At 50.2% G+C, this 16624-nt stretch overlaps 1 protein-coding gene across 2 annotated transcripts; it reads right to left on the minus strand.

The window, feature by feature from the left end:
* Positions 1-494: 494 nt before the first annotated feature.
* Positions 495-14585, minus strand: HADHB (hydroxyacyl-CoA dehydrogenase/3-ketoacyl-CoA thiolase/enoyl-CoA hydratase (trifunctional protein), beta subunit). Of its 2 annotated transcripts, none has more exons than XM_014937554.1 (15): positions 14262-14585; positions 13828-13869; positions 12359-12455; positions 11709-11753; positions 10340-10439; positions 9056-9143; positions 7987-8174; positions 6804-6984; positions 5841-5962; positions 4640-4719; positions 4506-4553; positions 4050-4137; positions 3309-3383; positions 2230-2394; positions 495-1080 (listed from the first exon to the last, which is right to left on the minus strand). In XM_014937554.1, exons 1-15 carry the CDS (start codon positions 14326-14328, stop codon positions 1045-1047), a joined length of 1422 nt encoding a protein of 473 aa, XP_014793040.1. In that variant the 5' UTR covers positions 14329-14585; the 3' UTR covers positions 495-1044. The 2 variants fall into 2 exon arrangements, with proteins under 2 accessions (XP_014793040.1, XP_014793039.1); XM_014937553.1 differs by having other exon boundaries at positions 12359-12458; positions 14262-14584.
* Positions 14586-16624: the final 2039 nt, after the last annotated feature.

The following is a 16624-nucleotide window of genomic DNA, read 5'->3' on the forward strand; positions in this document are numbered from 1 at the left end:
CACCTCCTCCCCACAAAGGCCTTCAGAGGGGTTGGAGCAGGTTGTTTCAGAAGCAGCTCCGTCCCCCCGACCAGTAACACCAGCCACCAGCACAACAAAACCACCGAGGGAAGAAAATAACGCACAGCATTGACCCAAAGGGCAAGAACAACTGTCCATACTCCCAAAATCTTGGGGTACAGACCCCAAAGTCTGCACAGCTGAAGTTTATCAGTGACTTGGCTCCGCACAAGCGCCAGGCCCCCCCTATTTTTCAGTTTTCAAAGTGCCAGACGCTGAACACGCACCAACCAAGGTGCCTGAGAGAAGCAGAGTTACCCAAGCAGCCTCTGGAGCCTGCTTTTGGAGGAGCTGTTGGGTTCTGGGCAGGTTTCAGAAAGCAGATGTCCAGTGCCACGTCAGAGCACGCACAGAGCCCCTGCAACAAACCGCATGGAAACCGTCCCCAGCGCATCTCAGGCGCGAGGGGAGGGGAAGAAAAAAAAGCCAGAGTGGTCGTTTCATTTCCTGATTTATTGTGGTACCGGCAGCGACACTCATTGGCCAGAAGCAATTTGCTGATTGCGATGCAGCTCAGACACGGAGCAGCAACCTCCCTCCTCAGGAACCAGGTGAAGCGGGTCTGAACCCGCCTCTGGAAGCGGTTCTGTCTCCCCCCGAGGACACGCTCACTCCATCCCAGCCCCACGACCTTCTTCACCTTCTCCTCATCTCCAGACTTCATTCTCCACACACAGCTTCAGAACCATCCTTCTCCCCCGGGGGGGGAGAGGGGAGGAACCGTAATTATTGAGGAATTAGAGTAGAAATCAGTGAGGTTACAAGGACCCTGGAGAGACCACGAGCCACGTTAACTTCTACTCTCCTGGCAGTGGGATATTTCTCTGAGCGCGCTCATTAGTTGAAAATTACCAGCTAAAAGGTATTTACAAAGGCCACCAGAAATCCTTCCCGAGAAGGATTACGTTTGTTTTTATTAGTGCATTGAAATGGCATCGCCAGGCACAGGATGGAGGAATATGCTCTCAGCAGTCCCTTGGCCCCTTACTGAGGGTAAAGCTCCACTATCATCGCGTGCCCCTGCAAGGAGAGAGAGAGAACAGTCACAAGGAGGACTTAATTATCCCAGACACACACTCAACAGGAGATGCCCATCTGCCAACCCTCTTAAACTGAAAGGGGAGATGAAAATCCAGAGCAGATTCACTAAGAGGACTCAGCTGGCAGCGGTTTGATGGCTTTGGGACAGCACAGATGAGCTTCAGGCTGGACAAGGCACAGAGACCAGAATGGTTTGGGTGGGAAGGGACTTCAAAGCCCCCCCAGTGCCACCCCCTGCCCTGGGCAGGGACACCTCCCACCACACCAGGTTGCTCCAAGCCCCCTCCAACCTGCCCTTGAACCCCTCCAGGGATGGGGCAGCCACAGCTTCTCGGGCCAACCTGGGCCAGGCTCTCACCACCCTCACACCAAACAAGTTCTTCCCCACAGCTCAGCTCCATCTCCCCTCTTGCAGGGTCCAACCCTTCCCCCTCCTCCTAGGGCTCCCCTCCCTCAGCCAGAGTCCCTCCCCAGCTTTCCTGGAGCCCCCCTTCTTGAGGGACTGGCAGGGGCTCCAAGGTCTCCCCGGAGCCTTCTCTTCTCCAGGCTGACCCCCCCAACTCTCTCAGCCCCCCCTCCCAGCAGAGGGGCTCCAGCCCTCCCAGCATCTCCGGGGCCCAAACTCTTTCTTCTTAAGATTGGAAAAACAATACCCACAAGTCCCAGTTTGGGAAGTCTTTGAGAGTCACCAAACAAAACCCCCAGAACACAGGAGAAATCTCTCCTCCCCTTTGGGATCACACAGGCAGCAATGGGCTGCATTGCCCAGGGCTGACTGAAACAGTCACAAACACCCAGTGCCACGGGACTTCAGAGGTGTCCCCACTCTTTCTTCTTAAGATTGGAAAAACAATACCCACAAGTCCCAGTTTGGGAAGTCTTTGAGAGTCACCAAACAAAACCCCCAGAACACAGGAGAAATCTCCCCTCCCCTTTGGGATCACACAGGCAGCGATGGGCTGCAGGCACCATTGCCCAGGGCTGACTGAAACAGTCACAAACACCCAGTGCCACAGGACTTCAGAGGTGTCCCCAGAGCTGGTGGAACTAGGGAGGGTTTCACAGCACCAAGAGCAGCAGAAATGCAATTCCTGCCCCTCTGCAGAGGGAACAGCACAGCACCCTTACCTGCCCTCCCGCAGCGCAGGCAGCCACCAGCCCGTATTGTCCTCCCTCCTTCTTCAGCCTGTGGGCAGCCGTGATCACCAGCCGGCAACCAGTGGCCCCAAAGGGGTGTCCCAGCGAGAGGGAGCCACCCCAAGTGTTGAACTTCTCCAGAGGAGGGGCTCCCACCTGCAAGGACACACAGAGGGACACGTGTCTGTCATCTGTCTGGAAGGAGACTGACACCACCAGACCCCCCTGGGCCACTGTAAGGTGTTCCCTGGCACCTACAAGTGCCCGATGACAGCACAAAATGGTGCAAAACAGCACAAAACCACATAAACACCTTTCCTGCTCCCCCTGCAGTCAGGCAGGTATCCCCCCTGCTGTTAGAAAGCAGAAGGGCTGAAGCCCTCCCGCTGTTTTTAACTCCCTTCTCTGCAGTAATTACTGTTATGGCACTAAATCTCCACCTCCTACTGACAAATGGGAATGGAATCGCTCCCGAAGAAACCACTCATAGAATCATAGAATGAATCACAGAATGGTTTGGGTTGGAAGGGACCTCAAAGATCATCGAGTTCCAACCCCCCTGCCCTGGGCAGGGACACCTCCCACTAGAGCAGGTTGCTCAAAGCCCCATCCAGCCTGGCCTTGAACCCCTCCAGGGATGGGGCAGCCACAACTTCCCTGGGCAACCTGTTCCAGTGTCTCACCACCCTCAGAGTAAAAAATTTCTTCCTGAGATCTAATCTGAATCTTTTTTCTTCCAATTTAAAACTGTTTCCCCTTGTCCTATCATTACCCTTCCTGGCAAAGAGTCCTTCTCCAGCTCTTCTATAGGCCCCCTTCAGGTATTGAAAGGCTGCTATAAGGTCTCCCCGGAGCCTTCTCTTCTCCAGGCTGAACAATCCCAGCTCCCTCAGCCTGTCTCCATAGGAGAGGTGCTATGGGATTTGCTAACCCAGGGCTCAGAAGCACTGCTGCTCCTCACAGAACAGGCACAAGGCCTGCCTGGCAGCACTGCTGTCCCCTGCTGCAACGGGGAATTCAGTCAATCCCGGAGTTACACCAAGGACAGAACCACCCTGGCCCTGTCTTACCTTCGACTTCCTGCCCATGTAGTTTTGTGCAAACCAGTCCGAATCCATGGCTTTCAGGTTAGCCAGGATCTGCCCCTGGAAGGGAGAGGAAGGCAAAGTTAGCAAGGAAATGGCAGATTTTGAGGGACTTGCTATTTTCTCCTGGCAAACAGGAAATACCCTGAGACGAGCTACAGCCCCGGATCGAGTACAGCCAACTGAAAACCAGCATCTTCCAGGATCAGCCCCGTTAATCACTGTTAGCTCAATCTTAGCTCAAAAACAAAGCTGTCCAATTAACAGGCCTCCTCATACATCCTCAAGCCAATCAGTAGGTGACGTGCAGAAGTGGTTTCTTTCATACAAGGGTCTTGGGAAAGCAAGACTGGTTTTTTATGTATTATTTTAGAATATTCTGTATCCCTTTGGTGATTTAAGTAAAATAAGTCACCCTTAGCATGGGCTGTGTTAATGTAAAAAATGTTGTGTCATAGAATGGTTTGGGTTGGAAGGGACTTTTATGATTATCTAGCTCCAAACCCCTGCCCTGGGCAGGGACACCTCCCACCAGACCAGGTATATATATAAAATATATACAGTACTTATCTATAGACATAGACATAAATGTAGAATTACTACACTCAGCATCTATAGACATAAATGTAGAATTACTACACTCAGCCAAAGTTTTACCAACATAGAACAGATGCCTACAGAATGGGATTTGGCAGCTGGAGCCATGTTAGGGTTCAGAGTACTCACAGCAAAGGCTTCGTGAAACTCAAACACGTCGATGTCGGCCATGGTGAGCCCAGCCTTCTCCAGCACTTTGGGAGTCGCGTACGTTGGACTGAACAAGAGTCAACAAACAGAAACCTGGCATGATTCTCTCTCCTCACATCACCATCCCCTTTTCCCACAGTGACCCACGTCACATCCCTTCTCTCCAGGGCTCCTGGCTCCCTGTTTGTCCCACTCCAGCTGCAACCCACCCCAGGTAACCACTGCGGTACCGACACGCCGAGGTGCCCCCCAGCAGAGCAGGGTATTTCTGCCACCCCCTCCTGAGTCACATCAGCTCTCACACCAATGCCAGAAGGCCCAAAGAGGTGGAGTATCTCCTGAGAGACTTCCCCCCCAAAAAACCAACATCTCATGGCACAAAAGGCTGCTGTGCTCGTACAGACTCTCAGGGGATGCTCTGACACCACCACCTACCCCAGCAGCAGCTGGTCCTTTGGATCCTGGGACACGTACACAAAGTCCCTGCAGGGGAGAAATGCTATTAGTAAGAGGAAGAGGAGCAGAAGGAAGCGAGAGCAGACTTTGGAGGCCACACAGGCTCTTTTTACCTTAGGTAGGCCTTTGGTTTGTACCCCATGGCCAGCGCCTTCTCCTCGGACATGAGCAGAATTGCTGAAGCACCATCTGTCTGAAAGGGGCAGACAAACACAGGGAGGTCAGGCCTGAAGAGCAAGATGCCCCAAGCACAAAACCGACCCTAGAGCCCTCCTGCTGGCAAGAGAGGGATCTGACCACAGCTCCCAGGACTTCCCCATACGATACGGGACAAAGAACAAGGCTGTGACGGAGCTGAAGGATGGATGATCTCCAAATGAAGGTAGCACACACACTGCCGAAGCCCTTCCTTATGGTCCAGACCCACAAGTGCCCCTAGTTTCAAATGGGACAGGGGTCCCAAACTGCCCTGCCAGTCCTGAGGACAAGCTTCACCCCAAAAACTCATCCGTCTGCTCAGCCCCATCCCCAAACTGATGATAATTCTGGGATGGTTAAGTCACAGGCTCACCATGAACATCATGGTCCCAGCACATGATCATTTCTGGGACAAGAGCCCAAGCTGGCCTACAGATCTGCCACGGACAGCACACCAACAGCATTCCAACTGCTCCCAACACCACGGCTGTGGCGTTCCCAGCTTCTGAGTCCCCAAGAACACTAAGGAGCAAATATCACTGCTGCTGCACTGCCCCAGCAGTAGTTACTTGCTTCCTTTGAAGCTCTCGTCACAAACAGCCTTTTAAATGCAGCAGAACTTGTCAGGAACAGGAGAGTCACCCTGAGCCCTCTGCAGGAGGCAACTGCCTTCTCCTGAGTCTCAGGGACTGGGGCTATTTATGCTTCAGAATCTCAAAAAGCTTCCTGTAAAAGCACTAAAAAGAGAGAAAGAGCTGTCCTCACACACAGAAGGCAGCCCATTGCAGATGTGCTGGAGAAATCAGCCCCATCCTGGACAGAATTTCAAGACATGCCTTTGGATGATGGACCCTCATGAGGCAGCTACAGAAAAGCAAACGGGTGAGAGAGACCAAAACTCCAGGGTCTTTGAAATTAGTTCTAATTTTCCAATGAAACAACCCAGTACCCAGGTTGTCCAGATTATGATACACCTCAATGTCACCCTTGAAAAATCCCAAAGCGGGGGATATTAGGAAAGGAGACAACTCATTCTCACAGATATTCCCCACTTGATTCAGGTCCCTGTGGGGGGGTTGTCCCCCCCTGGCTCCCAGCACCGGGAGGAGGCATTACCAGGAAGGAGGAGTTGGCAGCTGTGACGGTCCCAAAGGGCTTGACAAAAGCTGGCTTCAGCTTCCCCATCTGCTCTATCGAGGAGGGACGGATCCCGTTATCTTTGGTGACAGTCTCTTTGCCTGTTGATGAGAAAAAAGCATATTTAAACTACCAAAGCCAGCAACATACATGAATTTACACATGAGGAGTCCAGGGGGAAAAGATAGAAAATGAGAAAGTTGTGCTTTTTACGACAAATGGGAGGAGGAAAAAAGGGAAAATCCGTTCATGGCAACAGGGTATTTAAAGCAGCTAAAAAACAGCACTTCAAAATTGAAGCCATGTTACTTTCTCTGTGAGGACTGCAAAAATGAAGCACTGCAATCTATTTAGTGTAAGAAAAAACACCACACGGAAAACAACCCAGTTGATAAAAGAATTTAAATTCAGATTATAAAGCCTAAACTGGAGAATTGGGCCTAAATCAGGACACACTTATGGGCCAAGTTTTGAGGAACAGGTGATGGGACAAGAGGAAACGGCCTCAAGGATTGCCAAGGGAGGTTTAGGATGGATATTGGGGAAAATTTCTTCATGGAAAGGGTTGTCAATCCTTGGCAGAGGCTGCCCAGGGCAGTGGTGGAGTCCCCATCCCTGGGGGGATTTCAAAGCCGGGCAGACGTGGTGCTGAGGGACATGGGTCAGTGGGGGGTTTGTCAGTGTTGGGGTGATGGTTGGACTCCATTATCTGAAAGGTCCCTCCCAACCTGGGCAATTCTATGATTCTATATTTAGAAATAAGAGTTTAAAAACATGCTCCCGTGTCAGTAGCTTCCCAGGGAGAAACAGGCAGCCTTTCAGAGAGTTAAAACCCTGTGTATCCAATACACAGAACATTATGAATCTGTTCCCCTTCCTTTTCTAAATAAACTATTTCTTTCTTGAACTAGTGTGCCCTTTAGTGAACACACGTGCTTTTACCTGGCACTTTGAAGGGCACCACGTCGAGCAGCAAGCCGCCATCCTGGGCTTTCTTGGCGAGCGTGTGCGAGCGCAGCGCGTACTCATCCTGCTCCAAACGGGACACGGCGAAGGCGGCGGCCAAACGATCGGCCGAGTGCCCCATGGTCTCACTGGTGGAGAACTCTGCCACAGCTGGGAGCTACGAAACACACAGACAGGGCTTTACCCTACCCCCCCGTGCATTTCACCAAGGACTACCCCGGGAAGGGTGACTCGACTCTTCATGCCAGGGTGAAACAACATCGTTCTGGGACCTTACAACTCCTGGTCAAATCCTTCCTCACACAAAACCAGAGGCAGCAAGTGATTTCCACTCAGCTCTTCTACCAGCAGCACTGGGGAAATCCCCACATGCATTTAAATCTACGATTTTCCTGCTTTGTTTGGGCTTTGGATGTCACCTCCGCTGGAGGAGAGGCAGCCAGCAGTGGCAGGGACACATGGTTTGCTTGGGAAAAGCTGGGTGGGGGTCAAGGAGGGAAGTCCTTTTCTCTCCCGTCTCCACCATGTCCTAATTCTCCTCTCATGACCTCCAGGACAGAGCAGTGGCTCCCTCTGCAGCAGGATCCTGGCCTTAACCAGCAACCGCTGATTCTGGGAGCCGAAAACATCCAGCACCCAGCAGGATGCACCCAGGAGCAATAATCATCAGGTGTATTTAAGATGCATTAATCAAAAAAACGAATTACGCTGATATACTGAGGATGCTCCTCTCTGATACTGAGCACGTTACTTCTATTATTCAAGAAACAAAAATTCCCCCGAGCCTTTAGGGCCCTTGTGTAAGTTCTATATTGATGGGGAAAAAAAGCTACTACTTTGTAGCCTCCAGCAGAGTTTGTCCAGGAGTTGCAGGAGGAGAGGGAGGTTTGGAAATAAATTAGGTTTACCAAAGACTAACGTGTAAGAAAACAAAGCAGAGTCACGACTGCTGTGAGATGCATTAATCAACTGCATTTTTAACCGAAAGCACAGGACAGGGATCCAATAAGAGCAAGCCCCAGGCAGCCAGCTCTCCCTTTTTAAATCCTCTCCGTTGAGGCTAAAAAAGTTACTTAAGCCAACCTGTTTGACATCTCTTTGTACAACAGTTTAGCTTAAACATCTAAATGCCTGAAAAAAAAAAAATAATATAAATTACCTCTGGAGCAAAGTAGTCAGGGCGGATTTTGGAAATCAGGGAGAGCTTTTGGCCCAAGGTCTTGGCTCGGTTAAGGGTGAGCATGGTCTTCCTCATCTTCCTGCTGTGCCGAATGGGGACGTCCGACATCAGCTCCACCCCCCCCGCCACCACCACGTCGCACTGCCCGGCCGCGATCATGCCCACGCCTGCGGGACCAGAGAGTTCCTGTCAGAGCTGGGGGAGAGGCCTTCAACACTGACCCGAAGCCTTCAACACTGACCCCATCACAAGACACTACCACGTTTTGTTTCCTTCCCAAGCCTCTAAAGCCAGAGTCACGCAGCACAGGCTCAACAGAGGCCGAGCAGATGAAGCATTTTCTGAATTACACAAGTTTTCTAACTTCCACTTCTCTTTGTCACACACAGCGGCTGCAAGAAGAATATCCCCAGGGATTCAGGACAGGATGAGAGGAAATGGCCTCAAGTTGCACCAGGGTAGGTTCAGGCTGGATATTAGGAAAAAATTTTTCACTGAAAGGGTTCTCAGCCCTTGGAATGGGCTGCCCAGGGAGGGGGTTGAGGCCCCATCCCTGGAGGTGTTCAAAAGACGGGTTGATGTAGTGCTGGGAGGTATGGGTTAGTGATGGTGATGCTCCTTGTTTGTTGTGTGGGTGTCTATTTTTGTCAGTTAGGTTGATGGTTGGACAAGATGATCTTTAAGGTCCCTTCCAACCTAGAAGATTCTGTGATTCTGTAATAACCAGGTCTCAGTTATTTTTCTCCATTTAGGCTAAAACAAAGATTAAAGTAGCCTGAAAGGCGGCAACTTCCTTAATGTGACATAGCTTTTTCTTCCCAAGGTAATAGGGACACTGAGGAGAGACTATCCCTGAATGCAAAGGGTGAGCAGCTGCCGGCCTACAGCATATTGTATTATATTTTGCTGGTTCAAAAACTTCCCTTCCATTCCAGAATTCCTTCAGATGCCTACTTGTATTCCCTAAGCAGTGCACGTTAGACGAGGGATGGGATTTAGGGGAGTTGCTAAACCCAAACCCACGGCGTGCCCTTCCCAGCCAACATACCTGTGGTCATGGCCTGGTTTGAGGAAATGCAAGCCATGGTGACTGTATGGGCTGGAGTTTTGTCAGAGAAACCCGCTCCCAAGGCAGCCTGTGAGCAACAAAGAGTGACTGTTGAAACACCTACGCCTTTTGCTCCACGGGGTCAGAGCCACCATCTGCAGAGCAAGCTGAAAACAAGTACGTCAAGTTTCCATCTGGGCAATTAATGCAGCAGCTCATCCCCTCTCCCCAGCCTCTGGAAACAGGAGATGGCTCCAGGGCTCTCGGTCACGTTATGGATAGTGGGCCCCATTAATGAAGGGGGACACTCTACTAATCTAACTAATCACATACCTCACCATTTCAACTACTTGACATCAACTTTGCTTCACATACAGGCAAAGGCGGCACATGAAAGGAATTATTCAGACCCCTCAGTACGAGGTGCCAGGATTTGCTTTACGTGGAAGAGACAACGTTTCCTGCAGCGCAGAAAGCTGCAGTTTCATTTGACCCAGCTGAGAAGGGCCTCCCACGACAGGAAAACGGCTCCCAGCAAGACCTTCCCCAGCTGAGACGTGGCCAACTAGTTTAAAGTTCAACAGTTGTTCCCGAGTTAAAATTACACTGCGGCCTCAGCTGACTGGCAGGTGACCAAAGCAAGTATTTGCATCTACGAGGCTGAAAACCACCCGTGGAACTGGAGAACCTCATAACCTCCAAAGTCTTTCCAGCCCAGGTTACGTCATGCTTTTGCCTGGTCCCAGAGAACAACACAGATTATAGAAAAATCACATGCCGCCTCTGTACCGTTACTGCAGGGGAGCAGCTTCTCTCTGTGTATAATGAATTGTGTTTTCTGCCTGGCAGAAAAAAGAGGCAGCGAAGCTCCTCCATTTCAAACCACTCACAAGCTGCATCAGATCAGTCAGCTGAAATAAATAAATACCACAGGATTCGACCAAAGTATGCTCTGGTCCTCTCAAGTAGTTTAGACGAGCCAGCACTTCAGTCCAGCTGGCAGCCAGAGCGATCAGCAATCGTTAACAAAAGCCTAAGTTCAGGGAAGAATCAAGCAGAGGTTTTGCAGCACTAAAATACACTTGATCTAGGGCAGACTTCAACAGGAGGCAGAGCCCCACACAGTTATTTCACAGACAATACTGCACAACTAGTTCATCCTCCCAAATCACATTTAAATGAACCTTTTCCTTTGTGGTTTTTTTTGGGTTTTTTTTTTTTTTTTTTTTTGCAAGTGTATGTCACCTTCATACTTTTGGCAGAAATCAGGTGCACGTGACCCACCTCTCTGGCAACATTGCTGGTTTTCACCTCCTGGATAACTGTGCCATAGACGATGTAATCCACAACATCCCTTGGGACACTGGTCCGGTTCAGCAACCCCCTAAAGGAGCAGAGCAAAACAAACAAGAATTTGCACCCTGTAAGTCCTCAGACATCCTCTTTCCACCAAGAGAACAAGGCAGCAACGGAGATACACCTTCTGCCCCCAGTTCAGAAGAGTTTTGTGTGTGTATGGACTTCATGAAAAGCGTAATTGACTACGGACTGCAAATAATCGTGGCGATAATATGACTATAAATGATTACAGCATTTCATAAAAGGAACTAGTCTACACTACCAAGAGCCCAAAATGGTTGTTATTATCTTTGAATCATAGACTTGTCCAGGTTGGAAGGGACCTTCCAGATTGAGTCCAACCATCAACCCAACACTGGCAATAAGCATCACTACACCATACCGCTAAGCCAATCTTCCCCGATTTGGAGTATTCTGACATCAAAATGAAAGGAAGAGGGCCTTAAGAGATAAAGCCCATCACCTTAGGTGTAGGAACACGTAAAACCTTCAGTAAAGACACAAAGCCCATCACCTTTGGCGTAGGAACACGTAAAACCTTCAGTAAAGACACACAGAAAACAAGCAGTGTGTTTTCAGAGTTCATTAGAAAATATATTGCACAACTTGGCAGAACACCTGGACACACACCCCACAGCAGCAATTCAACGCCTCTGGGATTCAAACGCAGCTTCACGCGCCACAAAGTGCCAAATAAAAATGAAACTAAAGGCACCTCAATCAATAACTTCTCTTCTGCAACACACTAGAACCTGCTCAATGTCCAGGAACTTTCCCCGCCGGGTAAAGCCTTCTCTCTTTTCAACAGCGCTCTGCCCAGCTTCTCCACAAAACAAACCTGCTGCTGATGGCCTACAGCTTTATCAAACCCCTGCAGAATGGAAGGGACGAGCACGATGGCAGAATTAGCTCATTATTCTTGTCACCACGTAGTTTTCTCTGAATTGCCCAGAGTGTTTTTCCCCCATGAACTGTGAGCTCACCTCAACAGTAGCTGCGGGCTCTGTGTTTAGCAAAACTACGTGCACTCAGGTCTCAAAGTAATTAAAATTCATCAAGCAGGACAACAACACAACCTCTGTGTAACAATGCACTTCAACACAAGCCAATTGTAAACCCTAAGACTTAACCCACCTACTAAAGCGGTGATGGACCAGGAAAAATGAAGCTCCTGGATCTTTCAGAGACAAAACTAGAGCCTCAGCTTCCAAATCTGCTGAAGCCACTGCACCAACACGGGGACCCCAGCAGTTTAATGAGTTTTCTGGGCCCTTTTAGCATTGGATGTACTTACTGCAGTGCTGCCCTCGCTAAGTCATGTGGCATAAGATCCGCGTACCTGGAGGTTAAAGAGGAGAGGCAGAGATTTAGGGGTGTCAGAAGGTGACCCAGACATCTGCTTCAACCCCGTCAGCGCGCAGCAGCGAGGAACTGCTGACCCACCAGAAACAATCCACTGCATTTAAAATCAAACGTTTCATACCCCAGGTTGTGAAGACTACGTGTGTACAGGTCAGCACACAATCACCCTACCTAAAAAGCAGCAGTGAAAGAATAACCCATCCTAATTAGGAGTTAGGTCTGCTCCTAATTCAGCTGTGAATGGTGGCGTAACAGTCTAGCAAGGAGTGCCTGGAGCAGATTCTCTGTGCCTCTCCTGCTAATTCTGTAAATTTGTCACTTTATCTGCTCCAGATCCACCACCAGCTCCTCCAGACGTGCAGCATAAATCCTCGTTCCTCTCAGAATTCGTATCCACAGGCAATCTTCTTCAAACCTCATTTTTTCCTTAGGTAAGCTGGAACTCTCTAGCAGCCCAACTCATTGCTGCTTCAGTACTTTTAGGTTAAGAATAACCACATGAAAAGGAACCAGTAAGCCAACTTTTTTCACCGAAAGCTTCTACTATTGCCCAAGTCAGCCTGGATTTAATTTTATACTTACGAGGTGCCGGACTGCAAGAACGGAATACGGACACCCTCTACCACAACGATATTCTTCACACCACTTTTGGCCAAGGTCTTCTTAGTCTTAGGCTGGACTGCTGAGAGAGAAGAGAAGTTAACAGAAACACCAGCAAGATTCAAGTCAGACTGTAAAAAACACTAGAAAGCTAGAGAAATTGGTTTCTTTTGGTGCGTAAGTCAAAAGCAGAGTAGGGAGGACACCTGAGCTGTCATCTTGTATCTGTCTGGCTAATTATCTGGTCTGAAAAAATTACTTAACAACTCAGTACATCCCCCATCAGCAGAGAGATTCATCTACAGCCACGCTGAGGCACAAAGACACATAACTCTTAGCAGTTACTGCAGGAACCTCTACAGATGCTGCACAGCTTCCAACATGAATGAGAGAGCCCAAATTCAAAGCCTGAGTAAGATCTCTCACCTGGGGGGCAGCAGGGACTGCAAACAGCAATCCACCTCCCGCAGTGACTGCCTAAATACGCGCTCTTACTGCGCAGCAAAGGTGAGATAACTCAAGGGAAATTAAAACACAGTTCAAGAAGTCAAGTGAGGTGCACTCCCATGGGAAAGCAGGAGCAAGAGGAGTGCACACAGTTGCTGTGGGTAACTTGCTCCTTCTCTGTAAGGTGTCTGAGCATCTCGAGTTCAAGACAAAGCACGTCATGATACAGTAGCATTCAACAGGCCCCTGTCAGAGCCCTCCTGGAGTGAGGATTAACAGTTCAATGAGAATTCCCTAAAGCAATCAGGCCTGCAAATCTTAATGAGCATCTCCAGCAGCATGGGGCAGCTTTTCACAAGCTAGAAAAGGACAAAGACCCGTAAAAGCAGATTAACTCCAGCTAAATACTGTACTGGAGCAAGTTATGGGGTGAAGCCCCAGTTACACAATGTCCTCTGCACAAAACCAAGGGGGAGCTGCTGTTTCCAAAACCCAGGCAGCTCACAGCATTACGGTCACCTGAGCAACCCCCCCAGATGAAACCCAGAAGGCCTGATCCCAGCTAATAACCCCCAGAACGGGGCGTGCTCAACCACTCCACCGAGACCTGAGCCTCTTACTGGTCTCACCAGACTTCAAGGCTAATTCCACAAGCTTCTCCTTGCCAGGGACAGTCCCCTCCCTTCTGGTTAGGCCCCAACAGCTTAAAAACCCCAAGCTCTGTGTTTAGATTCTAGAAATAGCAATCTATCAGGTGACAGCGGGACGTGAGCTCTGGGCTGGGCAGAGCTGCTGGGAGCGAGGGACACTCAGAGGTTGAGAGGACTCTGCTGCGACCAGCGGTTTCCCTGCAGTTTTATCTGTTGGTAGCTTTCTGGAACTAAGGCTGTCTGCGCGGTATTTCTGAGATTTGTGTAAAACAAAACTCTGGAAAAGGGAGGCAGCTTCAAAAAGAGTCTTCTCCAGCACAGACCCACTGAGATTCACGGAGTTTTCAACTTTACCTGCGGCTTGTAACTGCGAAGAGCAGCTGAGCGAGCGAGCAACTGAAAAACAAGACATGAAATAGTAGGATTTATCAAACCTGAAATGTTAAAAACATTTCTCATTTCAGTAAGAACTGTTAAAAAAAAAATAAGATAATGTCATAGTAAGAAAACTGCACCTGAACATCTGTGAGATATTTTTTTAGTTTACTCTGTTATTTTTATGAACACAGTTCACGTTACCCGTTAACACAAGATTTCTCCCACACCTGACATGGGAAGGGATAAACAATGGAATTAGTTATTTAAACATAAAAAAAAAACCCACTGATCTTTTTTAGGGTGACAATGGAACAGAGACTCAGGTACAAGCAGCCATTCCAAACCCAACACTTAAACCAGAACTTTATGACCTACCAATTCAAGCTTTTAATAAACGTAAAGATACTTACGGAGCCTGGGAGCCCATGCTGAGGAAGCAGGGAGGTTTCTGATGGCGTGGCTCAGCATGGAAGTCATTGTGCTGTCTAGAGAGCTGGAGAAAGACTGGTGTTAGTCCAATGTGGTCTATTCGGAACAATGTCAAGGTAAGCAGTCTGCCTGCTTCGCTCAGAGCCAAAAAAGTGAAAAAACAGAAGACACGCCAAGGGCAGCAGGACAGAGAATTATTTCCTATTACTCTTTTTGAACAGCATCTAACGCAGGAGGAGTCTGGCTTATGACTGTGGCCTGCAAATGTTCCTGTAAATAAATACTCATCTCCCCAGTGACCCAGCACCAGGCTGACAGCAGCCAGTGCAGCTTTCAGTTCCCCTCCCGATAACTGTTCCACCACTTCCCACTGGAAAATTGTCCCCGTGCCCAGCGGGTCTCGCTGCCAGCCTGACTCTCCTGACGCACTCTCCTTGGCACAATGTCCCGCTGCTACCCCTCGATTTAACCGTTGATGCCAACCTCAGTAACCTCCATTGCGTATCCCCCTGGGAAGCAGAACGAGTTGGTATCCGCCACCCTAAAAACTTCCTCTGGAGCATTCCCAAAGCTCATTGCAAAACAGGGCTTCCCTACGAAAAAATCCTCATCTGCAGTTTTCATTGCGAAAAATGGTCCCCCCGGCTCCAGATCTTTGGCTGCTTCACAGCAGCATTCACCTCACTCACCCACACTTTTAGCGGTCAGGCTAACAGCGCTTCCTCTCCCAAACTCACACGTTTTCCCCAAAGGGTTAGAGAAACACCTGCAGTCCCAAGCCCAGCCCACTCAGGTATCGCAGCTCTCTAAGGCTTTCAAAACTCAGTGTAAGCTGCCAGCCACCCCTTTCCACGTTTACATCCACACCCCACAGCTCTGCACGTGCGACACGCCACGCAGCATTCCTCATTCACCACCTTGCTCCGGCTACACTGGCTTCCCACAAACCAAACCCAGGCTCCTCACGTCGGTAAAGGTCCAGAAAACAGACCTCCTCCTCCTCCCCGGGATCCTTCTCTGCAACAGCGCTCTTCCTCCATCTGTGCAGAGCTCCCCCCCGACACCCGACTGAGGCTTTTCCCCAAACCTTCCCTGTCAAACTGGCAAAACAGAATCATCGAATTACAGAATAGTTTGGGTTGGAAGGGATCTTTAAAGACCATCTAGTCCAGCCAGTCCTTGGAGCATCTCCACACACAGCACCCCCGACCTTTGTACAATCCACAACGCCTTCCAGATACACCCTCCCACACTACACACAGAACCATTGAATTGTCTGGGTCAGAAGGGACCTTTAAGATCATCAAGTCCAACCATTAACCCAACACTGCCAAGCCCAAAACTAACCCCTGTCCCTCGGCACCACATCTGCCCAGCTTTTAAATTCCTCCAGGGGTGGAGACTCCACCACTGCCCTGTGCAGCTTCTTCCAAGGCTTCACAACCTTTTCCAGGAAGAAATCGTTCCCAATGCCCATCCTAAGCCTCCCCTGGTGACAATTGAGTCCGTTTCCTCTTGTCCCATTGCCTGTTCCTTGAGAGAAGAGACCGACCCCCCCTGGCTACACCCTCCTTTCAGGGAGTTGGAGAGAGCCAGAAGGTCTCCCCTCAGCCTCCTTTTCTCCAGGCTGAACACCCCCAGCTCCCTCAGCCTCTCCTCACAAGACTTATTCTCCAGACCCCTCACCAGCTCTATTGCCCTTCTCTGGACTCGCTCCAGCCCCTCAAGGTGTTTCTTGTTGTAAGGGGCCCAAAAGTGGACCCAGCCCTCGAGGTGGGGCCTCACAAGTCCCCAGTACAGGGGGACCACCCCTGACCCATTCCTGCTGGCCACACTGTTCCTGACACAGGCCAGGATGCTGTTGGCCTTCTTGGCCACCTGGGCACACTGCTGGCTCATATCCACCCAGCTGTTGACCAACACTCCCGGGTCTTTTTCCGCCGTAGCTCTCCAGCCATTCTTGTCCCAGCCTGGAGCGTTCACGGGGTTGGTGTGACCCCGTGGTTCACCTGGCACTTGGCCTTGGTAAACCTCACACCACTGGCCTTGTGCCATCCATCCAGCCTGTCCAGACCCCTCTGTAGAGCCTTCCTACCCTCAGGCAGGGCGGCACTCCCACCCAACTTGATGCTGTCTGTGAACTTATTGAAGATGCACTCGGTCCCTCATCCACGCACAAGCTACACCCGCTGTACACCCGCTCCTCTCACCCCCCCTTCCCCACACACCCCCCCGCCTCCACACCCCACACACTCTCCTCAGCTCACAGCCACTCTGCACCCACTCCACCGCACACACGGGAAGCCCCCTCCTCGGTACACGCTCAGGGGCCCGCACGGGCGAC

This window comes from Calidris pugnax, unplaced genomic scaffold, assembly GCF_001431845.1.
Source record: "Calidris pugnax isolate Ruff unplaced genomic scaffold, ASM143184v1 scaffold85, whole genome shotgun sequence".
In the NCBI taxonomy this organism is placed as follows: domain Eukaryota; kingdom Metazoa; phylum Chordata; class Aves; order Charadriiformes; family Scolopacidae; genus Calidris; species Calidris pugnax.

Excerpts from the sequence above, each read along its gene's own strand:
- HADHB (XM_014937553.1), bottom strand. The coding sequence starts at position 14,328 with ATGACTTCCATGCTGAGCCACGCCATCAGAAACCTCCCTGCTTCCTCA. Across the intron at positions 10,440-11,708 it reads TTAGCGAGGGCAGCACTGCA|GGGGTTGCTGAACCGGACCA; the intron begins GTAAGTACATCC and ends CTGCTCCTTTAG. Across the intron at positions 4,720-5,840 it reads CTGCCAACTCCTCCTTCCTG|ACAGATGGTGCTTCAGCAAT; the intron begins GTAATGCCTCCT and ends TGCCCCTTTCAG.